The sequence below is a fragment of the Pseudopodoces humilis genome, chromosome 10 (assembly GCF_049639895.1).
Source record: "Pseudopodoces humilis isolate 2021_Gansu_Grassland_sample_001 chromosome 10, ASM4963989v1, whole genome shotgun sequence".
NCBI classification, from domain to species: Eukaryota; Metazoa; Chordata; class Aves; order Passeriformes; family Paridae; genus Pseudopodoces; species Pseudopodoces humilis.
In genome coordinates, this window is record NC_142209.1 from 19,931,636 (window position 1) to 19,957,538 (window position 25,903).

The 25,903-nt window shown below is 40.1% G+C and overlaps 1 protein-coding gene across 3 annotated transcripts; it reads right to left on the reverse strand.

Annotated features, from left to right (window-relative positions):
* Positions 1-1,917: 1,917 nt before the first annotated feature.
* On the reverse strand, positions 1,918-25,903 carry PTGFR (prostaglandin F receptor). 3 transcript variants are annotated; one of them, XM_088060677.1, is made up of 3 exons: positions 25,859-25,903; positions 19,814-20,661; positions 1,918-4,119 (listed from the first exon to the last, which is right to left on the reverse strand). In XM_088060677.1, exons 2-3 carry the CDS (start codon positions 20,600-20,602, stop codon positions 3,814-3,816), a joined length of 1,095 nt encoding a protein of 364 aa, XP_087916803.1. In that variant the 5' UTR covers positions 20,603-20,661; positions 25,859-25,903; the 3' UTR covers positions 1,918-3,813. The 3 variants fall into 3 exon arrangements, with proteins under 3 accessions (XP_087916803.1, XP_014106438.1, XP_005521086.1); XM_014250963.2 differs by lacking the exon at positions 25,859-25,903 and adding an exon at positions 22,103-22,211 and having other exon boundaries at positions 20,135-20,661; XM_005521029.3 differs by lacking the exon at positions 25,859-25,903 and adding an exon at positions 22,103-22,211.

Here is a 25,903-nt window from a genome sequence, read left to right on the forward strand (position 1 = left end):
GATAGTGGCTGTTCCAAGCAGAGAATCAAATATGATATTTTACCCATTGTTTGCCCAGCTCCAGTGGCCAAGAGAAGAACCTGTGAGACACACAATACCTGTCACCATCACTCTCCACATTGCTGCAGCCACTGGTAAGGAGGAACACACCTTTAAAAAGTCATTTTTATGAGAATACAAAGCATGTTGCTACTGAACCAATCAACACAGCTTTAATGGGCAATATTTTCCACCTGAGATACACCCTCAATATGAAACAAGAGGTACTGGAACTCATGTTTGTTTTTTTTTCCTTGCAGCTATTCCTTACCATAATAGTAAACTTGGGGTTATCTCAAGAGCACAAAATGCATTTTAAACAACCTCTATTCTATCTCACTTTTGAAATATCATTACATTGTTAGTATTTAAAAATTTTGTAGTAAGTATCAAAATTAACTGATATTCAGCAAGAAAACATCATCTGTTTAAACAGTAAATACTTCCCTCAATATAATGCAGCAATCCTTAATAGAAAGTCATTGTTTGCTGAAATGAAAGACCAGTTTTGCCATTTTTAATGGTGGCAGATTGAAGTTAAAACTGAAAAGCATCTGGGGTTTTTCAAGGAAGCAGTAAAAGTCACCATAGGCATAGTAAATTCCCTTGGCACTTGAGCACTCTTCCCAAGAAAATTAAATCTCATTCCCATCTATGCTGTTATTCAGTGGAGAGTTACCTGTAACATCCTGGAGCAGTGCCTTGGCAGGTAAGGCACATCTGAAAGGTCCCAACATCTTGTCCCAAAGGATCACCTTGGCTGTGGAACTGGTACATATTGCTACTCCTGAAAGAGTTGTTAACATATCAGACTAAACTTATAGAAACAATATAGAGAAATCTGAAAACAAACATACAAGGTGCACCCTTTTTCTCAAGAATCATACCTAAAAGGCCTTGAACCTTGTTCTCCATCTTTGTATCCAGGTAACAAACTACAGGTATTTGCATAATCCCTGTGATGAGCAGCTGGTTACTGATGGTTTCTTTCCTCAGCACCTTGATTCAGCCCTGGCTAGGACCTCATTTTAGGATAATGTTTCCTGATATAGCCTGCTGTTGCTTAAAATCCCAATTAGATTAAAATATTCTCCCACCCTGAGGATTTGCTCAGTCATTAGTCAGAAATGAGATTCACTTTCTTCCCACCAGAGCACTTTTTGCCCCTGCCTGCTCTGGAGGCACTAATTACTGCCAGCAGTAAATTGGCAGCTCATGACTGCTCACATTGTTAGCCAACCTCCGAAGAGATCATCAGCACAGGCTAAGCAGACTGTCCTTTGCTCCCTGCCTGGGCAATACTCATATCCTAATGTGAAGCCATCCCACTGATTTTTTAATAATCTCATATTCCATAAAACACATAACTTGCTAATCATACAACACAGCACGTTGCTGGTTCTTCTTTGAGATGAAATGAAATGAAATGATAATCCAATCACTTTCAGTGCTAACAGGTCCTTGGGTGACTGTATCGTGAGCTGCCTCTGCAGGCTGTCACATCACTGAGCAACGCAAAATATCAACAGCAAAACTCCCTTTTTTTTCAGAATTATAGTGTACATGAAACAGATTCTTGGATAAACATACTTTCATCCCAAGCACCAAACCACCTCAGTTCCACTTTTATTTGCATTTTCTAAGCATGGGTCGTCAGAACATGACCTTGTCTGCCTCAGACCACCAGGTGTCCTGGGCTGCTCATGTGACAGCCGTGTACAAACACTGGTACCTCTTACCTGAATTCTCACTGGTGCCTTCACACACATGGGAACAGCAGTGGTTGGCTTGAATCCAGTGTGATGGTTTTTGTCACAAGGATTATTTTTAAGAATTTAGGATCTTTTTTGTTACACAAAAACGCCTTAACTCTCAGGATACTGTTTGGTAACTTTAATGAGGCTTCGTAATTTACATTCAATGTGTATCAGTACACAAAATATAAGAAATCACATATACATATAAACTTTACTTTGTTGTTTTACAAGCCCACCAGAATGAACAACATGAGCTACATTTATTCACACAACAAAATGGAACATTTTCAAGCTTCATTCACCAATCAAATATCTCAACAATTTATGGACCAACATTATTTTGCAGCTGCTAAAACAACAATCTTCCATAAGGAACAAATAATTTATGTCAACAGATACACTGACATCACATTCTACAAAATGAAAAAGACAAGTTGAGCACTGACTGAATGCTTCCAGATTTCAGCAGAACTCACGTGAATCAATAGTGCAGAATTTATACCAGCATCAAATCTGTCCACCATTTATCAGCCCTATGACTGAAAAAAAAAAACCACAAACAGAAATTCTTTAGGGTAAATAAACCCTGTAATGAAATGGCTTATCTAACCCACTTATTTTTAAACCTTTTTAAAACAAAAAGGAAATAGCTTGAAAAAAAATAAAATAAAATTTAAACCTTTTGGGTTTTTATTTTCTGACTTACAAACTATTCTCATATACAACATGAATTTGTACTTCATGAATAGTTTTGGTCCCTTAGACTGCCTTCTTAGTGAATCTGTTTTTAACTATTTTGTTCAAATACACCAGCACTTCACTAATGTAGTTATTTGAAGTTAAGTAGGTAAAAATAACATAGACCTATCTTAAAACAATATCTCTCATTTTTGGCTTCTGAACAGCATACAGTCACAAAAAACAAAGCTTCTTTTAGCAGCATTAAAGGTGAAGGGCCTTCCGTGTGAAACTGTCCTGGAAATTGTCTGGTACGTTCAAGTTACTGAATGCTCTCAGCTCTTCAGACACAGCCCCTGCAAAAACTGAGCATTCAGCTTGCTTTCACAAACAAAACCCTGCTCCCAAAGCAGTTCCCTGCAGAGGTGCTCATTTGTCACATACATTTTCACAACACACATGTGACCTCTTACAAATGAAGCAGATGCACCACAAGAGTATTTCAGTACATGCACTAGGGGAACGCTTCCAGAATCATCCTTCAGTTTGGGAGGGAGGGGAAAACTACTGTTTTCACAGAATAACCACTGCTTTATGCCTGTTACTCTCAACAAAATTTGTTGAAAGGACTAAAAGCTCACCAATACACCTCAAAACATAACTGTAAGGAAGCTGAGCTCATCTGCTTCTGTGTTCCCACAGGGAACCTCAGGTTTTGTCAGTGATTTGAAAGGAACACTAACACTGATGCAGAGTTTGCAGCTCTCCCAAAAATTCATGGAACAGTAAATAATCAAGAGGTCAAGTCAGTGAACCAAGCACAGTGGATCATTTAATGAACTGGGCATAAGCAAAATGTCTTTTATATGTACAGTTGGTAAATTCAATGCCTAGAAGCACAGAATACCCTTATGGAAAGGATACTTGACTTTATTCTAAAAACCGGTGACTCTGCAAAGGATTTGAGGGTATCTCTGGCAGAAAAATCTATTCCTTTTAAAAATCACCCTGGAGATCACTTCTGCACTTGTAAGAAGGCTGTTAAGGTGAAAGGTTTGGTGGGGAGTGTTATAAGGAGCCCTCTTCACTGTAGTACATGGAAGGGAAAAATATAGATGATTTAACATTCCACTACCAGTTTTGTAAGGGACGTATTCTAAAGTCAATTAAAACATTCAAGGGCATCTTTTGGAGTAGCAATATCAAACTGGTAAGCAACAATAGCAAACCACTCACAATTTAAAACAAATGCCAAACCACTGAGTCTTGGAACCCATTTTAAGGTACTGCCCAGGTAGGAGCGTCGCCTCCATCATCTCTTCATAGGCTGAGTTAAACTTTATTGTCCCATAGAGCTGAGAGGCTGGAGGTTTATCTGTTTGGAACTTCCTGGTGACTCTGATATTGCTGCAACCTTCAGAGAATTCTTGATGGAGCTGAGTTCCCACATGTGTAAGTTCATGACGTGCACGCCGCAACATCCGCTTGTGATCTTGTACAGGTTTTTAAGAACAGCTTTCCGGAGAAGAATGTACACCCAGGGATCTAAAATCTGATTCCACGTGGCCATTCGGAGAGCGAAAAGTATCGTTTCACAGGTCTCCTTTGAGCGACCTTCATTAATCCCAATTCTGGCCATTGTCACCTGAAAAGGGCAATATCTTAGAATTATGCATCAAAAAATACACCAAGAGAGCATTTAAATTATCTGAAAATCGAGTATTTTAAAATTGTACATTAAAAAAATACAAAGAGAACATGTAAATGAGAAAAATAGTTTCAACATTGTCTCTAATCTTACACGTTCACAGCATCAGTGCATCCCAAATTGCAATATGAATACTTTCAGGTGTACAACATTTATCATCCTAGAAACCCTCTAATGTTTTACAAAGGAAATACATGTGCCTCTGCTGAATTACTTCTGCTGGACTTCAAGCAGAGGATGGCAACCAGCCAGGGAATACCCTCTAAAATGAGGGATTGATCTAAGCAACAAGTAAAAACTTAATCGAGAATTTGATCTAACAAAGTGAGCCAAGACTGTTCCAGAAATGGATTTTCTCAAGGACAGAATCCACTTGTAGGTCAGCAAGTTTTTATAACAGCTATTTATTTTTTCACATTTTCCTAGTTAAAGGCTGCATAAGGAACACAGGACCTTGGTTTCAACAAGAAGATTGACATTTTTTACGCTGCAGCAGAACACAATTTATTGACACCAGAGGATTTAGAGGTCTGTAGGAAAATTTAAGCCATGGTGACAAAAGCCATTTGTCACTGGAGACACAGAGGGTTTCATTCACCTCTGGAAGCGCTACACATGCACAGACCCCCACCAGCAACAACATTGCCAGAGCCAACAATTCCACATGGTGGAATTCCAGACCAGGAATTCGGCAGGGTGGCACCTGGCAGAGGGTGCCCAAGGGCTCCACCAGCCCAGCAAGCTGTGGCTCTGGCCCCCTGCTCTGCAGAGCAGTGAGCTGGGCTGTGAGACAGCCCCAGGGAAACTCAGGCCCTGGGACTCCTGCCCTGCAGATACCTCCTTTTCAGGCTGGCTGCCACTGGGCGTTTGTAACCTAAGTTCCTGTGTGAGGAAAGCCTGATCTGCCAAGCCAGGAATCTGCCAGAAGATGGTAAATTATCTCTCCCTGTTATTAAAGTTAAAGCCACATGAAGACTTTTTTGGTAGAAAGATGAAACACCACAAGGCTTTTAGTTCCAAAGCCTTTAAAGCACTGCAGTTATTTAACTAAGAAAAGGGATATTTTACAACTGATGCTGGGAGTACACTGATTTATTGGGCAATGAGAGGTAGGGTCAGGCTGTCCAAGTGCAGGGTTGTAGTTTCAAAAAGATGCACTGAAAAGAACCTCAACAGAAAAACCGAAAAAAAATAATGAATGGAGAGAGAAAACTAGAACTCACTATGCCAGCAAACCTTTTTAAATGCTTCTCTGTATTTCCAGGCCCTACCTATAGCTTGCAGGTCACCACACCTGAGTATAAACTTGAATGGCACAAAGTGAATGCATAAAGGACCCTGAGCTTGTTTGATGAAGCATTTGATGGAGTGTTTCTGTATGGCTTCTATGGGAGCAGCAAAGGAAGCCCCCAGGAACATTGCTAAGGAAGCTGGCAGGACTGGCAGGAGCACAGCTGGGAGCTGGTGTGGGGAGGAGGAGGAATGTCTGAGCACCAAGCCAACACAAACACAAGCCAGTTCTCTGAATCTGCTTTTCACCCCACAACCACTGGGCACATTCCTCTCTGACATCAGCAGCCCACCCAAACTTGAACAGCTCCTTTGGCCTCACATGGGACATTTTATCAGGACAGTCTACATTTTATTTATTAGAGGTCCAATACCACAAGGCAAACTCAGATAGAATACTCCTCACTCTGCAAATAGGACTGGGCAGCAAATGACAGCTCAAGAGAGCTCACAGACCAGTGTCCTTATCCCATACACCATGTCTGACTTAATACAGACATACAGGTTACTCATCTGCCTCTAGAAGTACTTAAAAATTCATTTGTTGTTTCTCTCTCACATTCTCTGGAGCTAAAAAATGCCAAACCCAATGCAATTTCACGTCCAGAAAAACAAGCAGTATGTGTTGATAATAAGGAAAAGTAGCTCTATCCAGACTTTTTAAAACTTATTTTCTCATGATACCTAGGACACTTGTGAGAAGTGTTCGAATTTAGAAGTAATTTGCATTTAGAAGTAATCACCTCTAAAATAATCTATTCACTTGCTGCTCAATATAAATTACTTTTGCTTTGATTATGGATTTCCATGAAGTAAATCAGGACAACAAGGAAAACTGGTACATAATTTATGGATTCTGACACTTGGAGAAGCTTCATCCAGAACATTTCTGTTGCCTCTTCTGAACATTGGACACCCAAAAAAAAAATACATCTAAGTTCACACAGAGCTAGTAGAGCTTATATACACAGACACATGTTTAAGCATATAGGTCTCTGGATTTGAAATAATAAGATAAAAACTAATTATCTACAAATTTTGTTTTATAAAATATGATTTTCCTAACCATAGTACTAACATTATTTGGGAGTATTATGCAGAAATTAAAAAATATTTTCTTTCTTCTATCTCTAAAACTAACATAAAATAATGTCCCAGCTTTTTGAAGTTCTGAGAGGCCAAGATTTCCATATAGAAATGGAATAAGACAGAGAATCTCATTGCAGCCCTAAGCATGAGCATTTTTACCCTAAAACACTTGTGGCAGAGCAGCAGATTATGTTGCCATAACTCTGAGTATGAAGTGAGAGAGTTTCTCACTCCTCCAAAGAGACTGCCCTGTACTGGGGGCTCTTCACATCTTCTGAAAAATCATCGAGGAAAACTGTGAAGAACTGTGCAAAGAGGAAACTGTATTCTGGAACCTTTCTAAAATCATCTTCTGATTTCTAAACAAGACTTAAACTTCAGCAGAAGAGGGGTGGAATGGAAGTTAATTTAAATTATTATTTCTATCTCATTTTCATAGTCAATTTGTTTTATTTAAATTTAAATTCTTAAAATACTGTTCCAAAGTCAGTTTGAAACTGTAAGTTATAAAAAGGACTAATAAACAACCAGCTGTTCAATAAAGGATTCCATTGAAGCAAAACATGCAGACAGTCTGTATTTCCTCCCTGGGTGTGAGAAATTTGTGTCACTGAAATGGTGACACGAAATGATGACTGAAATGGCCATCAGCTCAGAAATTGCCACCAGAACTTGGTGCAGAGCCAAATGGATTTTTAAGAGTGGGAACACCTCCACGGGCACAAAAAGAGTATTACTTGAGTATTAGTGGTCAATAATTGGTTCAAAGGCAGGGAATCAATTCAAACCCTTTTTTCCTTTCCTTGCAGGTTCACCAGGTTGGTATGACAAAGGAATTCTGTTCTCTGTAGGCAGCAGTACACAAGTGGGGAAGAGGCAGCACTATTGCATCATATGTAATCACCTTTGATCTCCACAACTGAAGTTAATATTCATGCAGATTCAGCAGCATGACTCAAAAAATTAATCCTCAGCTGGTAAATAATAAACGTAACTCATGACATTTTCTAACATATTTAGAAATGTAAGAATCCAAGTAGCACTCTGCTGATTTATACACTGTTTATATGAAAACAGCTGTAGTATGTCTCCCTGGTTTTCAAAAAGATAAAAGTATCACATGATGCAATTATGACAATTCTAACTTTCTTTAGAAAAGGTACTATGAAAGCATAACTGTAAAAGCTATTTTTTAAACCAAGGGTACCTACCTGAAAGATATAAAGTTACTCTGACTCATACTAGCCTTTGCTGGCTTAAGAAAGGACCTGAGAATTCAGTGTCCCTAAAAATATATAGAAAGAAATCAGATCTGTGTCAAGGAAGGACTTGACATGATACATTAAACTTCTACATACTTTTTGTCCAATCTTAAGCTTCACTAAAAGCAAAGCTCACTTTGCAAGATCCAGCAAGTCTGATGGAATTTTTTTTTAAACATTTTGAAATTGTTGACTTCTTCAATTCTGCACCAAGCAGACAGCATCAGAGAATTGCCATTTCCCTTAGGGATAAAGCCCAGAGCAATAAACAAAAAAACTGCTCCAAGGCTTCACACCACTCATCAAACATAAACAGCACTAATTTCATTTTCCTTCCAATTGGATCTGCATGAGAACAACCAATAGGCTCAAAGGCAGTGCTGCTTAGTCACATTCCTATTAGTAGTCAAGGACAGCCAGTCAAAACAAGCAGCTGACTTTAGAGCTAGTTAAGAAATAAGACAAAAATGAGACGTTGATGCATTTCATCTCACAGGCTCTAAATCCAGGCTCTAAATCCAGGCTCTATCTTTGACTTCAGGAAACTGGATAAAACCCAGTCACCACGAGATTGACACAGAAAGCAGAATAGACAAATATCGGAAATTCTTCTCTTCTGCAGCTCGGCCTTCAGACTCCACTTCCCTGTCAGAACCTTGCAGACCCTCCCAAGCCTCTTCCTCTTCCTTTGGATTTCCTTACAAGCAGTTCTGAGGATTTTCATTGATGGAGGGAAGTCCATGGATTTTTCAGTATTTGCTGAACACTTGTATCTTGTCACTATTGCCTATGTCAAACCCTGAGGTGCAAATCCCCTTCTTCTAAACCACAGAGGTTTCAAGGCAGAACTCTACTGATTATATCCCAATCCACTGAAACAAAAAATATACACTTTGAATTTCTAGAATTTTTGGAACTTTCACTTTTCATTTTACAAAAGCAGCTTCAGTCTAACAGGCAAGGGATCATACAAAAAGACATTCTGTAGCACTCTATAAACACAGACCTTAAGAAAATTAATTTCCAAAATAGCATGAGGAAGAAATAAAAATGCATTTATCTTCACAATTTATGCACCATTTTATATCTCCCAAGAAGAGCTGTTGAAAAAGAAACACTGACAGCGAATTGCGTGCACCACCATTGATCTTGCAGTATACAAGGCAAGCATTTGCAAAGCTGAGTATGCTTCGTTTTATTCTTATGTGATTCTGCAGGTCAGTTTAAAAACAAGAGCTTCCAAGAACAATATGCAGTGCACCACTTCTGCCATCAAAATATTTGTACAAACACTGTTCTACTTATGCCACATAATGCTTTTTATGTTCTAGATCTGCGTGTTTCTCCCTTAATGCTTTCCTTTCCCTTTCTAAAAGAAAAACATCAAATATATCTTCAATTTTTATATACCAGATGATCACTTAGCTTAGCAATTAAGTTTTAACTGAGCATAGTGATTTTATAAAACAATGTCAGTTTAAAAAGGAATTGTAGACAACAAAATATATGAGCCAGCTTTCTGCCACATTAGAGTCCAGAGGGTACTTTTAAGAGTGTATGTAGTAATTCCTTATGTACAATTTGGCAGGATCAGCTCTTGAGAAGCAGCAACAGAATAACGGAGTCTCCTTTTCTCTCATGTATATTTCTGTGATAAAATAATAATGCCACTAAAGATTAAGGGTGGATCCCTATTTGCCCCCCTAAAAATGAATTGCATAAACATTTTGAAGGTATTGTTAAGCTGCAGAGGTGTGAAAGAGGTGTGAAAAGTCCAGAAAGCGTAGAGAAAACAGAAAAACAACAAAATTTTTCACAAAGCAATTAAAAATATTTTCTCGTATTCCTTTCTCAGACACAGCTTAATCTGTGACCAGGCAATTTCTCACTGAAGTTGACAGGAAAGAAATTATGAAGTAAGCCTCATAACCAGAGGGCAGGGGCAGGTCTGTGTGCATGAACTCACAAACATTGAGAGTGAAGTTTTTATTATCTCTCAACTTTCCCCTTAGACACTACCTATTTTGCATCAGTTTTGCAGTAGAATAAATTCATGTTGGGCTTGAATTAAGCATTCGAGGTCACCTCTTTGTTTCTCCTAAATAATCCAAATATTTCTATCTTGGATTGACAGTCCTCTATCTTTATTTCCTTTCCTTGCCATCAAAATAAGAAATACTTCAGTTCAGCTAGCTAGCAATGTAATTACTCTCACAGCTTAATTGATAACTCATTTGAAAGGAAAGCAGCGTGGATATGGATAGCAAAGATTCTAGCATTGGAAACAGTAGATGACTCACTTCAAAATGAAAAGACATAGTGTCCATACCAAAGTCAAATAAACAACCTGTTTCCTGAGCTACATGTTTCAAAGTTACAAGAAAGCCTGTTTCCACAGCGTGTGGAATGTATTCCTGCCAAAGAACAAGGTCTATAACAAAAAACCACTTGCACAAAAAAAAAATATTTTATAGATAGAATTAAAATATTCTTTACTCAGCAATGCTAGAGAAGCTTTACAGGTCAATTTTAAGAACCAGAAAACAATAGAGTATGTCTAATATCTATAATAAAGACCATCCTTAAGTATTTAGGAAGGCAAAGACTATATGTGTTTGGGATTCATTTATTCTTCCATTAGTGTCAGTCGGATAAAGTTTTAAACCCCAGAAATGGCCTATTACTTCTCTATTGTTGCTTTGCTTTTCCAGGTTTTCACACTCATTTGGAAAAAAAAAAATCATATTTTTAATGCTTAGAAAAATATTCTAATTTATTTAGGAGCAACAGAACTTTCCCACTAATGCCTTACATATCCAAAGAAAGAATCACAAATAACACATGATACTGGGGAGGAAGAGAACTGTTTGAATGAAGAAAAAAGCAACAATACACAGACAGCCTGGGGAAGAGGAGCTGCAGAGGTTCATAACTACAGAAGAGGCTGAAAAAGTTGGAAGAGACCTCTACGATCATCAAGTCCAACCATTAACCCATCACCACCAGGCTCACCACGAAACCTTTTCCATATGCCCAAGCACCACATCCACATGCCTTTTGAACACTTCCAGGCGTGGTGATTCCAGCACGTCCCTGGGTAGCCTGTTCCAATGCCTGATCACCCTTTCAATGAAGATATGTCTTCCTAATTTCTATTGAAACCTCCACTGGTGACCCTGTCCTTGTTGAAGATGGACTGGAGTCAGAGTCACCTATCACTATTGGTACTATCTGATTTGCAGTGTTTGAAAAAATCTGACTGGAGGCAAAAGAAGACATGATACATTGCTTTTGTGTCACTTTTCAGATCACCTTTGTTAAAGTGACTTCTTCTATGTATCATTCTGAAGGAGTAAACTAAAAAGCTATGATCATAAAAATCAAGACTAATGAATAAACAATAGATGTATCAAGTTGGAATATATAATTTGCAATTACCTTTTTCTTTTATGTTGGTAAGTAAATTTCAAGGGCCTGCTGTGCAGCTCAATCACCTTTCAGGAGGAGGATGGAAGAGAAAAATCATGTGTCCATTTATAAGTGATTTATTTCTCATTATTTCTGCAAATGCACACCTCTGGTAAAAGGTGGATTCAATTTTATTTCCAATTCACTAATGAATTATAAATCCTAAAACAAATTGCTACCACTTACTCCTTTCTGCTTCATTTTCTCTCATTCCATGCAGTGAGGCAGACGGGAATGTAGTTGGTCACATCCCTCCCAGCACAAGAGTCTTTATGTCCACACACTCTTGTCCTGATGTCAGTCATCACATGGGTCACAGGGTTACTCTTGAGCAGACTCACTACATCCTTCCCATCCTGCCCATCCTACTGCTGTAACTCCGGGAGCCCAAACCTGGGGAGGGGCAGCACAGGTCCAGGGCAGCAGGAGATGGGACCCTACCTACAAAGCAGCTCCAGTTCATTCCACTGTTCCTTGATTTCACCTCACCCAATATGAAAATGAATCCCAGAGAATGAGTCACAATTACTTTGCTGTCAGCCCTGGTGCAAACCCTTTCTGCAGCGTTCTGCTCCCTGAGCACTGATGTTTCTGTCAGCACACCTGCAGAAGCTGCGATGGAACGCAGTGGTTCTGCACTGCTGGGCACGTGGGGAACCTGCAACCCAAACTGCAGCTCAGCAACTCCTCTCAAACATTAACCAATTCTACAGCACCAGAAACACAAGTAACTTGTACTGGAAAGCACCATGCCACACTTCAGATTGTGAATTAACACCATAATAATTACAATAATAAATATTCTCTCACAGAATACATGAATGTATATTACACCCTGATGTCTGTCATTAAAACTGGTGAGGATGAAGGACTTTCTGGAGTATTTCCATGTGAGTGTGTTACTCCCTGAGATTTTTCAGCAGCAACTTTACCATTTAAAGTGTTTAGATAGTCAGGAAAGACAGCTTTCCTAAAATAACCATCCAAAAATGGTTATGCCATGTATGACATCTTCCAAAGATGGTTATGCAGTGTATGACATTTTCAAGTTAGAAATGCCTGAATAAGTGTAATATCTAGGAAATAGGAAGAATTCTCTTATATCAAGTAATGGAACTAATGTCAAACTGACTTCCTTTTAATATCAAACACAAACTCCAAAAACTTAACCAAGTGAAATAAACAAGGAAAGGTTATGAATGGCAAATTTATTTTGCTGAAGTTTTCTGAATTTGATTTCTTGAGATGGCAACCTCAAAATTAAAAAAAAAAAAACAAAAAAACACATTTTCTGTGAAAGTCACTGACATCTATTTGAAACAAAATACTGTGTTTCATAGTTTAATCCTGTATATAACATCTAAATTTAAAAATCAAGAAGTGAACAATTATGAAAGAAAACCAGAAGCACATTATTCTGAAGTGCCATGTTCTCACATGACAGGAAACCTGCCTTCCCTACTTTTTCTCTCTAAAACAAACAATGTTTTTGTTTTCTGATGGCACTGCATTAGAAAAGGCTTTACGCAAATTTTTCCAAACAGCACAAGTAAACATAGATAACAAAAACTATATTTATGCTTCCCCAGAAGACTCTGGTAAAGGGCAATATGTCAATCTCAGCCCTCCTTCCTTCCCTGGTTCATATCATTACCACTGCCCATTTCTTCTCCAGCCTTTCCTGCTGAGAATATTTCAGGTCCCCAACTTCTGTGAGGGGGAGGTAAACACTTGAATTACAAATATAGCCACAATTACCATAGGGTTTCTAAGCACTCTATGATAAACTGTGCCCAGGCCCATGCTTATAAACATTTTTATTAAAATCATTCATGTTTCTCAGTAAGGATAAGGCCTGTAAGATCTCTATGTACTGTAAAAGATGAAAATAGGAACAGTCCAATTCTTAACACCAAAACTGTACCTGTAAAATTCAGTATAATTTTAGGTAGGTATAGTCTAAAATTAATGTCATTCCAGTTCTCATCTAATCTGGTGGAATTAGGCAGCTGTGCCACTTAAGAATACAAAATTAAAGAAGGTTCTCTGCAACCAATACTAAGAAAGGTATGAACATCTTATCCAAACGTTTCTAGCGTCATAGAAACACATCTGAATAGGTGAATTGGACTTTTAAACTCATTGTATTAAACTTTGTTACTCTCTCTGCCAACATATGCAAATTCTTTTCAGAAGTATTTTCATGGGAACAAACAAAAGCACACTCAAATTGTCAGAGATGCTGAATAAACCTTATTCCATGGGAAACAAACCTGGAAAGAAAATTCTGTCTTGAGACTAACAAAAACTTCAGTCAAACTAAGTGTTCTCTTTCTTCTTAACCCGTAAAATGACTTATGTATTTCAAAATACCTTTTGGGACATAATATTAGCAAAGACAGTAATCTTTCAGCAATTTAACCTTGAGTTATCAGATGCTAGAAGAAACTCAAGCAAGAACAGTAATTTAATTTGCACAGAGCTAATGGATGTATTGAGGAACTCAGCAAGCAATCAAATGACCATGATAGGAGTGAGAGCCCTTTCTCTAATGTAGCTCAAAAAGACAATCTAACCCGAGAATTTTTTTTTCAGAGGAACTTAGGGAGCATTTTATTCATTGAAACTGACACTCCTGATCTCATCTGACACAGCAAGGTCTGGAAGAGAAATAACTACCTGCAGTCAACCATGACTATCACTGCATCGATGCTGCTGACTAGAGATATAGAGGTGTAATCTAGCAGGTCTGCTGCTGGCAAGAAGCTCTTTTTCCCTTCCCCATGAAACTGGCTCATTTATTAAAACCATTGTAACAGCAGCGGGCTCCTAACATGGGCTTGCACCCTGCCTCAGAGATGTTCTGACAGTGTCCAAGGAGCTCTCCCAGGGGAGACCTGCAGGGTCACCTTCCCTCCCGCGGGCAGGGTGTGAAGGGTTCCCAGACCAAACATAAACCACTCCTGCTGACCTGACAGTGCACCCTGTCCTTGTGTGGTGTCAGCACACAAACGTTCTAGCAAGAACTCAGTGACAAAAGCCAGCACAAACATACTAATTATCACTGACTATCTTCTTTAAAATCTGAGCCCTGAAAAGGACAGGTAAATGTCATTTTCCCTTCTGAAAGTTTACAGCAGCATTCAAAGCTACAAGGTTAGCTGAACATATTTGAGTATCTCCTTCTTCACTCACCAGAAACACACCTGTGGAAATTGAAAGCTTAATTTATTCTTTTTCAAAAGAAAAGAGCACTCTCCCTGTTGACAGCACCTGTGCAGGCACAACGGTGGCTCCAGCTTTGACTAATAAACACAAAGATAATAACATGCTTCTGCAGAGCAGCCCCACATGAGATCTGAGTCCTCACTGGCAGAGCATGGACCTGCATCTTGGGGCATCTCCCTGCTTCTCCTCAGCTGCACTTTATGATTATGAGAAATCACCAGTCACAAAAGCACAAGGGATAAATTTTTTTAGTAACTCTTTAGCTGTAGGGACAGTACAACTGGCAGTGAAGGCCTACAAACAGCATTAATAAAGCAACAAGCTCATATATATGATGCCCATTGCATAAGCATGCCCATGTAAGCATAAGGCATTGCAACGGAAATGTAAAACTTCCACCATAATAAAGAAGGCAGAAAACAAGAATGGGGGTAGAGACTTCAAGAGCGACACAGGTACGAACACCTGACAAAGTGTCACATGGCTACACATGAAAAAACACTCAGACAAGGTGTACAGGATTGCCTTGTACATCCAACTACCTCATACTGTGCACAAGGACGTGGCCCTGAAGTTACTTAGTGTAAAACCTGCAGGAAACTGACCTCCTTCGGCACACACCAACCAACCAGCCTCTGCACCCAAAGCAGCAGTGGAGCCAGCAGGGTGGGATGGGGTATGGGCATTCCAACAAAAGCCTCCCTGTTAGCACATCAGCTTCTCTCCAGCTCCAGAACACATTCTCTGAAAGGACCACTCAGAGCAGCACCAGCAGCTTCTGAGTTGAAGTGATTCAGTAAATCACAAGCTGAACACAGCCCTAAGTGCACGAAAAGCAGTCATCAAACCTCACTGCATGAGACAGTCTGAGGACAAGAAAAAATCAGAGTTCAGGGAGACATGATTAGCATAACAAATTGGAACGAGAAGAGATTACATGAGAAGGGACTGATAAAAATTAATCTAAGCAGTTAAAAAAGCAACTGAATGACAGCTGATTTATTCATATGAAATAAACTGAGCTCTTTCCAAAAAAAAACAGGAACAGCTATTTTCTGCAGTAGAGGGGAGGTAAAACTGGAATGAAATTAATCAGTTAACTGCATGGAAAAAGATCTTAACAGGAATAATTTGAATGTAGAAGTATTTTTCTCAGACTGTGTTTCACACATGAAAAAGATTAGAAATTTCTCCATATCATAATTCGGTCCTGTAAATAAATTCACTCTGAAATAAATCTCTCCTGTCCATAGTTACAGGCAGTTCTCTTTGCTGCTCCAAAAAAACAAATTTTATAATAAGTTTATCCCTTGAGCCCTACAGAATACGACATACCAATGTCAGAATTTGCTCATACAAACACAGCTCCAAACCAAGCTGTTTCATGACACGCCAGATGTCAAATCACAGCCAAAAAACAGCTTTATGTAACAATGTATTTCATCAGAGACGCTTGTCACAAAATGCTCCTGCCCAACTATTTGGAATCATTTGGAATCCAATCCCTAGGGACCAAATTCATCCAGCAAAATTGGCATAGTGTTAGCAAAGGGCTAAGGCTCTTACAAGTGTGAGGAAAGCTGACACTAAACACAGAAGTTGGAGTTACTATCTTCAGAACATATTTACCTGGAATTACCCGTCACAAAGCAAAATTATTTGGACTGTGCCTCTGCAAATCACTGACTACATATATTATTATAAATTTCACTTGTTTGGTTGTTTTGGGTAATTTTCTCCTGCTCTCATCTCCTCAAAGGGCATCAATGCTCGCCCATAGGGGAAGAAGCAGGAATCACCTCTCATTCTCATACTTCATTAACAGAAGATTCTCTCGCAGTGGCAGAAAACTTCAAAAAGCTGCTTATTTTTGAAAAACAGATGAGATGCAGCTCTGGGAAAGAAATCTAAAGGAAGAAAAAGGAAATCATAAGGAGGTCCCTGTCCAAGAACCACAGGAGAGCTCCACAAGAGCCATGCCATGGGCTCTGCTTTTGAAAAATGCTCCATCCATATCTTCAGGAATCTTAAGGACGTGATTAATTACAATACTATATATTCTTATTTATAATATTACATGTTAGCTATATATGCACTTACACACATACATAAATAGGCATCAAAACAACTTCACTATCACTGAGCAGATGCAGAAGTTCAGTTCCACACCAGACACCATAAAGAACAATCCAGGGTCTTGTGACTCTAATGACATCTGAAAATTATTTTATCACAGGACAGTGACAATGCCTGAATATTAACTCAACTTGGAAAAAAAAATAATTTAAAATCTAATAGTGAAGTAAATCTGCAGTTGGATTACAGTATAGGACAGACTTGTTAGCCATACACATATGTCAATGGACACACCAGACTAGATTGAAAACAGAAGGGAAATAAATAAATTAAACACACACACCCCCACCATCAGATGGGGAATAACACCAAATTAATCCAAACTCTTGTATCTGCAAACCACATGTGGTATACAGTGCATTGCCTTCCTCCACTTTCTCTCCCAGAAGTTTATTTGGTTTCTAATAACTTTGGTTTACTTTGAGGTAATTGGTTCTCATGAAACATTTTGTTCTGTATTCTCTTTGGGACAGAGTACATAGGTAGAATACACAATTCAAAGACTAGACTTCAAATTCTGACTTTTAGATTTAGCTTGGAGAAGAAAAACTAAAGAAGTAAATGATCACAGAACGAGCATGTATTAACATCCTTTTCCAGATAATTTCACCGATGAACACCTGCTCTTATTTCTGTCAAGAAATACTTATTTTGGTATATGCTGATTATATTAGAGAATGTAAACCATTCTTTTCACAAATTAAAAGCCCTAAGACCTTTCAGATGTATCAGACAAGTAGGTTTGAGTCAGCAATTAATCATAAAGCGTACAACTTGATAAACCCTGGATCACTTTAATGTAGCACTTGAGCAGTACATTCCTGACACAACTTTATTCAACTGCAGGCCAAAAAATCTTGCTAAATTAACACCACACTTGTAATTCTGTTTGTATTCTGCTGCTATCAAAACCAGGAATGGGTAAATAAATTAGCAAATTAACTGATATAAACACTATGATCCTAACAGCTAAGAAAGGAAATACCCACAAAGGAACCTGTCCCATTGCATTTCCCACTGAAACTCTCTGGCTAAAACACTCATTGTTCAGTTGCTTGAAACTTTGTTTCAAGAATCCCACACTATACCTAATTTTTTTATTTTTTTTTAACTCTTCCTTTCTAACCTAAATTTGTCCACATTGCAGAACTATTTTCCATAATGCCAGGCTGGTTATGGCCTAAGTTTGGCTCATCTCATTTTCAAAGAGGTTGAGAGGCAAAGCATCAAAAGCCCAGCACACACAGAAAGCACCAGCAGTTTTACCACCCAATGAACCAGAATTCCTTCTGGATTTCTCCTCTGCAACACAATCCTGAAAAATACCAAGCCCAAAATTAAGCAAGAAGTCATTCACTAGCCTGCATCATAAACTGATGCAATGACCAACACCAAAAAGGGTCTGAAAAAAAAATCCTGCTAGACCAATAACCCATCTTCAATGACAACTTAGATGAAGTTAAATATTTTAACAAAAGTAATGCTGTGATTTCATTAGATTGCCACAAATTCTAAAATTATAATTTTATATATATTTGATATATATCATAATTAAAATTGAATGGCATAACAAAATCAACCATAGTAATTGCAGTTTAGTGTTCCTTGATGTGTTGAATAAATGAAGTATCTCTTTTCAATGAAGAAAGTTGATAGTTCTTCTAACACCCAAGTGGTTTTCAAAACTAAATTAATCCCTGCTTTTAAGAACAATTATTTTAAATTAAAATAAATGTTACCACAGGATAATAATGCTGCTTTTTCATGGAAAGTAAAGTCATCATATGGAATGCTTTTTTTGAAAACCATTCTGTGGCTTGCCCCAAACTTCAGATGGAGTCTGAAGGAACCATAAAGTAGTTCCCTACAAAACTTGCTCTGCTGCTCTGACAAGTTTGCTTACGCTCCACACTACAGCCATGGCACTGACAGAAGCCAGCATGAATTTAAACTATGCTGCAGAGCAAGACTAGAAAATTCTCTGTGATTTGAACAAAAGTGAAAGAGGTTTTGTGTATTTCAGTGATTGCAGACATTCATACCTAGACTTTCACCTTGAATCCTGTGATACTGGATTAATTAAATGCTACCTGCCAGATAAACCAAACTGCTGCAAGTAGGCTAGTGTCAGTATCTAATTTTTAACTAACTCAGGTAACTTCAGACTCTACCATAGGCAGTGAGCAGATGAAATATAGCTGGATCTGATACAGATCTCAGACTTAAGTCAGTATTTGTTAGCTCAGACCAAAATTGCTCCTCATTTTTATCACCGGAAAACTACAGGACCCTGTTTCTAGGGGAGAAATTAAGATTCCATATGACTTGTGATTTGTGACTCTGACCCGAGAAAAGGCTAAGTTTCCTCAGACAAGTTTGCTACACTAAAAGGAAACAAAGTTAACACCAACTTTATAATGCCATGATACAACAGGAGCTGTCAAATTCCCGTGTCACAATCTCACTTCCTTTGAGCCTGCTCACTGACAGAGCAGCACTGACCCTCTGGGAGCCACAGCAGGGACAGTGCCACACCACCTGCCCACAGCAGCTCTGCTGCTCATCTGTCCACATTACAAACCCAGCTTGCTTAGGTCTAAACAAATGTTGATTTCAACCCACTGCCAACCACTGTTTTTCAATATCATCCTAAAGCAAAGCCCTTAACACCCTGATAATGGAGGGGAGAGTTTTTTGCTTCCCAACTGTTATCTGCCCTAACAAAGCTCACAAGTAGCAGCAAACTGTTGAAATAACAGCAAACAGACCACCATAAATAAAAAAAATTATTTACACTGCACAGAGCAAAAGGACTTCCTCATCCTAGATTTCACTGAATTTTTGGAAGAGCTCAGTATTTGCTCTGAATTATTCTAGCCATGGTTCTTCTACCACTGTCTGCTTCACAGCACTGGAAATATAGTCTTCACAATCACTATATTTAACTTAGTGTATTATTCATCAGAAGTGGAGAATAACTACCAGCGTTTTATAGATGTATAGGTATATACATTATGGGCAATATGCTATAAAATTAATATCACTGAGTGGGTGGAGCTGCTATCACAACTTAAGTGCTTTAAAACCTGGAGACAAAAAAAGTACAACTTTTATACAGTGATGTGCATTAAACATTGGCAAATACATTAGGCTCTTACCAGGAATGGGCTCCAGCAAATGCAAGAAACACACATTATAGCCAAGAGCTGAATGATCATTTCAAAATGATGAGATCTGCCTTGTCTTTGTTGACTTTTAAATTTGACCCTTAAGAGGGTAATTCCTGTGACAGCATTGCACAGGAATGAAATAGCAAGAGCCAGGAACCCAAGGCAAGAAAAAAGTAAGAGATAAAATCTGTCTTCCCAGTCCTCAACATGTTCTGTTTTATAGAAGCACCAGGTCCTCGATGCTTGAATTTGGTAGGCTCTAAACCTAAGAATAGGCAGCAAAGCTATAAGAACAGCAAACAGACATACCATAGTCAACATCATTTTCACATGTCTAGAAGTCATTTTTGTAGAGTGAAATATTGGCTTAGTGACTCCAATGCAACGTTCAACAGCCATCACACTGCCCAGGAAGAGTGGGCACAAACCAAAGAAAACCATGCAGATTCCAAAAACACTGCACAGAATGTTGGACTGGTTAAATCGAATCCAGTCTTTATCTGATGCATACACAAACACTGCAATGGCTCCATTGATGAGGTGACCAAAGAGATCTGTGACAACCAAACCACTGGCAAGAAGCAGAAAGGAGGCTTTTGATTTCTGTCTGAATCTCTGGTATGCCTTCATGAGAATTACTATTGCAAGACTGTTGGACAAAATTCCCGCCGTCATGAAGATTATTGAAAAGAAAACTGAAATCTTTTTCTCCGTGTGGCACGTTGTGTTTTTCAAGGCTCCAAATCCAGCCAGCCCTGATGATTTTGTACTGTTCATGGTTAGGAAAGGAGACACAGCCCTCAAAGCATTTCAGAAGTCTTGCAGTCAAAAAGCATCTGCAATATTAAAAACAAATATACACAATGCTGTAAAAGGCATACCACTGTTCAAATGGCATTTGAAGCAGAAATTCCCTAATATTAGTCTGTGGTACAAATCTAATTTTCCAGTTTTCTGAGTGATATGATATGGCATCACATTTTAAGTTCACCACTCACCGGGTAAAACAATTATCCACATGCATTACACAATGCAAATATAGACTACAGGAAATTTAGAGTCTCTGCATGCATAATACATACAAAATAATGTATAAAATATATCATGGTTGTGTACATATAGTAAGATAAACAATACAAAAAATTCTGGTGGTTAAGCTATGCTAAACAAACGTTTTTGCAAAAAACTCCAAGAATGACAGAATTTAACTAGCCCAGCCACAGTCAAAGAAAAATACTGAAACTAGAACATTTTGAGATCATAAGCACATTCCATTTATCAACATTTATTTCCAAAACAATGTCTTAGCGTCTTCTAAACAATTCTGCTCCCACAAATTCATGTTTCAAAGCTTTAACCTAGCCAGCCCTGAAGCCTTCAAGTTCCCAGTGCCCTTGTTGGAGCACAAAGGCGGTTTTTAGACGCACCGTAACTCAGAAACCAATTCTGCAAGTTACTTTACACTTTATCTCCCATCTCTACTCCAAGGCCATTCCTAATGGCAAAACTTTCCCAGGCAGGGGAGGAAAAATATTTTTAAAAAAAAAAAAAAAAAAAAAAGGAAAAAAGAAAGAAGCAGGCGGTAATAGCCCGTATTACAAACTGCAGCTGAAGCTTCTCGGTTCCTGAGCTACATCGGGAACGGGGCACGCCGCACCGAGGAGACGCTGCCGCTCGGCAGAGCTCAAAGGAGCGCGGCCGGGGAGCTCCTCAGAGGGAGCAGCGCACAGCAGCGTCCCGGAGCGGCTCCCCCCGCCAGCCCTGCGCTCCGCGGGCACGGACAGACGGACACGGACAGACAGACACGGACAGACGGACACGGACAGACGGGCACGGACAGGTGGGTACGGACAGATAAGAACGGACAGACGGACACGGACAGACGGGCACGGACAGACGAGCACACACAGGCGGGCACGGACAGGCGGGCACGGACAGGTGGACATGGACAGCCGAGCACACACAGAAGGGCACGGACAGGTGGGTACGGACAGACGGGCACGGACAGACTGACACACACAGACGGGCACGGACAGGTGGGCAGCCCCGGTTCCGGAGGAGCGGCGCCCCCGCCCGCCCCCCGTTCTCCCTTAAGCGCTGCCGCCGCCGGGGGCGGAGCGAGCCCGATCGGCCGGGCACAAGTACCACGGACCCGGCCGGGCACAAGTACGAGTACCACAAGTACCACGGACCCGGCCGGGCACAAGTACGAGTACCACAAGTACCACTGACCCGGCCGACCGGGCCAGCCCCGCCGCGCCGCCGCTCCTTCCCTACCCCGGTCTCGGTGTCGGTCCCGGCCCCGCCGCCGCTCACGTTCGCTCCGTCCCGCGGGGCCGGAGAGAAGCGCAGCGCGGAGCTCCGCCGGCCGCCGCCGCTGCCGAGCCCCCTCCTGCCCGCGCCGCCCGCTCCCGCCCTCCCTCCGCCTTCCCACCCGGCCTCCCGTCCGCCCTCCCCGCCCGCAGCCCCCGGGACGCGCTCCGGCTCCGGCTCTGGCTCCGGCTCCGGCTGTGTCCCGGGGCTCGGCGCAGCCCTGGGCAGGAGCGCGGCGGCAGCGCGGGGCCGGCCGTGCCGCGGCGGTGTCTCCAGCAAGGAGAGCCGGGCTGCCGTGTCACATCACGGCCACAGGGCCACCCCAGCCAGGCAGGGCGAGCTCCTGCCTGCCAGGCTGCAGCCACAGCAGTGGCAACTCTGCTATGGGGCGGCCAAGGGGCCACATCTGTCCTCAGCCACCTCTTCTTCACTTTCCACGTGCTTCTTCCCAACTGCGCACTTCAGCAGCGCGCAGGGAGCTCGGGAAGGGGTACCCCCAGGAATACCGTCAGGGATGCGGCTGGGCACATCCCTGGACACATGACACCTCCCGAGTCAGCTAAGAGAACTAACAGCGCTCCTTGGACCATTTCTCCACTGGAGAAATACGATGAGAGCACATCTAGATGAGGCATTAATGATATGAACGATAAGGCTGGAAATTCAAAGGTTGTTTCCCGTCATGCACTCAAACTGTTACAACCTGAAGTTATAGATGACTTTCAAGTTCTTTAATCCATCAATGGCCTCAATGGGAACTTTATTAAGAACTCTTACTATAGAAATAAGCCAAAATATAAAATCAATGTCAAATTATGAAATACAACTACAAAATATTGCAGAGTTTATCACAGGCTGCAATGATGAACAACCTAAATTCGTTTTCATGGATACACAGTCTTGAGTGGTACTGTTCCTGGCACCACAAGACAATTACTTAAAAATTTAAATTCTCAAATGCACTAGTTTTTGCTTACCTTAATATCTTGAATAATACAGTACAAGTTGCCTTTCTGTAATCCACCAGTGAGAAAATACAAGCTAGCTAAATCTATTTCTTCAAACAGTATTTAAAGTCACTTCCATAAACAGTTAAAATCACCACATGAATGGCCTTCTTCAAAATGCTTGTCAGATTTTGGCATTTTATCATATAATGAGCAGAAATATTAAATTTGGTCTGATTGGGACCTATAAATTCCCATAAGTTCTTTTTTAAGACAACAGTAAAACATAAAAATATCTCAAAATACATTTTTGCCTGTTAAAGTTCAGAGGAGAAGAGTTTATTTTATGTTCCCCTGCCCAGGGATAAATGGAGATGGAGATCTCAAACTACAAACAGCTTGCTCCATGCCCTTCTCCCCCAGATTTCTTCACCCAAAGATTCTGAAATTGCCCCCAGGCAATTTTGCTTGAAAAGAAGCAATGAAGTTAATACTTCAAGACTGCAGTCTGGGTGGTAGAAGTTGAAACAGCTTTATCAGGTAGATCAAGACCAAGGGAAGAACAGAAAAACCTCAAGACAACTGTTTCAGTGTGGCTGTAAAAGTGTAGCAAGGGAAATGAAAGCTTGTAGAGCAGCCTGCCAGAAGGAGGGAGAGTGGCGCTTCAGTTGCGGCAGAGATGGAGCAAAAAAGCAAGAAATAGTGTTAGGAAAGTAAATATAAGCTTCCATCTCGCTTTTCAGACAGGAGGCATTGAAGAGTGCTCCTGCATCTGCACAGCTTTAAGAGCACAAAGTGCCACATTCCAGCTTTGTGCTGTGAACAAGACAGCAGCCTGTTAAAGCATTGGCATAGGCAGGACAGATATGTCTGGGGCTCAGCCCTCTACATGTCTGTGAGCTCCTGATACAGGAATAACTTAAATAATGACTTCTCTGGAATGGGGTGGGTTAGTTGGATTATGGCTAAATAGGATGGAGATTTCAGAAGGTGTTGGAGGGGTGAAAACTGGCAGTGACAGCAGCAGAACTGAGATTCTCACAGTGAGCAATGGTCAGCTCCTTTAATCTCCTACTGCTAATGAAAACAGGAGTGACCAAAACTGTCCCATCACAGCCTCTGCTGTGGGTTCTGAATGAGCAGCCATTGCTTTCTTAGAGGGCAGCAATCTTTTCACAGGTCAAAGCCTAGGTGAGAGCTGTGGGAAAGGAGAGGAATGCAAATAAAAACAATATCTCTTCCTCCTTTTTCATCCACTCATATATTTCTTGTGCAGCCTTCAATGATAATTACTATATACTTTTATTATATTCACAGTTCTTGCTGCAAAACTTTGGAAACCTTTTCCATTTTATACACAACAACAGTAAGTGCCATCTTCCCATTTAGTAAAATAGCAGTGATATAAAAGCCTTTATATTTCAGTGACAAAAGTTGTAAATCAAAATAACTATAGAGGGAAATTGTGAATATAGGACCAAATTTGGGGCACCTCAGTCAAATAAAGCTGTCAGCAATAATCCTTCAGTTAAATGCCACCTTGTTCAACCCATAATTGTTTGAGACAAAAGAGATTTATGAGGCCACAGACACTGACAATGAGTCCTACAGTACCCATCCCCACAGAAGGTTAGAGTTACTGCCTTCCATTTCTTCAAAATTAGCAATCCTTCAGGACTTCCTTCTCCTCTGGAATTAGTGCCCTGCCACCCCCAAAGAACAGCTTCTATCAAAGGTCCAACTATTCAAATGAAAAAGCTGATATCCATATGAAGGTACAAAAGGAGTTCTAGACGAGGAGGAACTTATATCAGAAAGATTGTACATATTTTGAGGCATATATACCATTCTAAGGATTATATGGCTGAGAAAAAAGATTAATGCAAATGATGAGTTTCGAAGGGTCAATAACAAATGCTGAGAGGTTGGGCAGAGGTTTGCTCTGTTCTGAAGTTAGCAATAGCCAGACAGCAGAAACACAGAGATAAAAAAATTATAGTCTTGGAAAATCTGAGTCACTTGTTAAGAACACCAGCATTACTAATTCTTCTTGGATTTTTAGTGGTGTTTTTTAGTATTCTCCTTATGAAATGAAGAATTATTTCCATGTTTTTTTAAGGCTGTTAACTTGATTTTACAGCAGGTTTTCAAAGAGACTGGTTTTAAATTGTATAGTAGTGAAGGACAATTTGCAATCTCATTTCATTAAACAGTTAAGACTAATACAGGCTAATTTTGCTTGAGAAATTAATTATACCTCCTGTCTGGAAAATGCAATCAGAAAATTAGGTCAGTAATGTGGAAGGTGATCATGTACATATAAAATGGCAGTAAGTGCAAAATAAAGGAAAATAATAAAGCCTACAAATTCGTAGGCTTTCAAAGACACATAAATTTAGCAAATAAAGCTTCCTTAGGGTTGTGTGACTGTTCCTAAGTGCTGTGTGACTGCTGTGTATCCTCAGGATCCTGGCTTGATAGTGTAAAGACAAAACAGTAAGCTTCTGCCCAAGCTAGGAATAGATTTTGTAAGAACTCATGCACGGTCATACTGGTGTGCAGTTAGACCATGCAGGTATCTGAAGCAAGTAATGGAAGTCAGAATATGTCTTCTTAAAGATCTGTCTCAGGATCCTGGGTTTGCTTGATTCTTGAGGAGGGAGGATAAAATACTTGCTGTATCCTGTCATATTCTAAATACGCATTTTAAAATATGTTAAGACAATTCACCAAGTTTAAAGAAGTGTGGTTCAGCAGAATGCAGACAACTCACCCATGGCTTTGTCATTCCAATAACCACCACTCTGACCTTCATTCC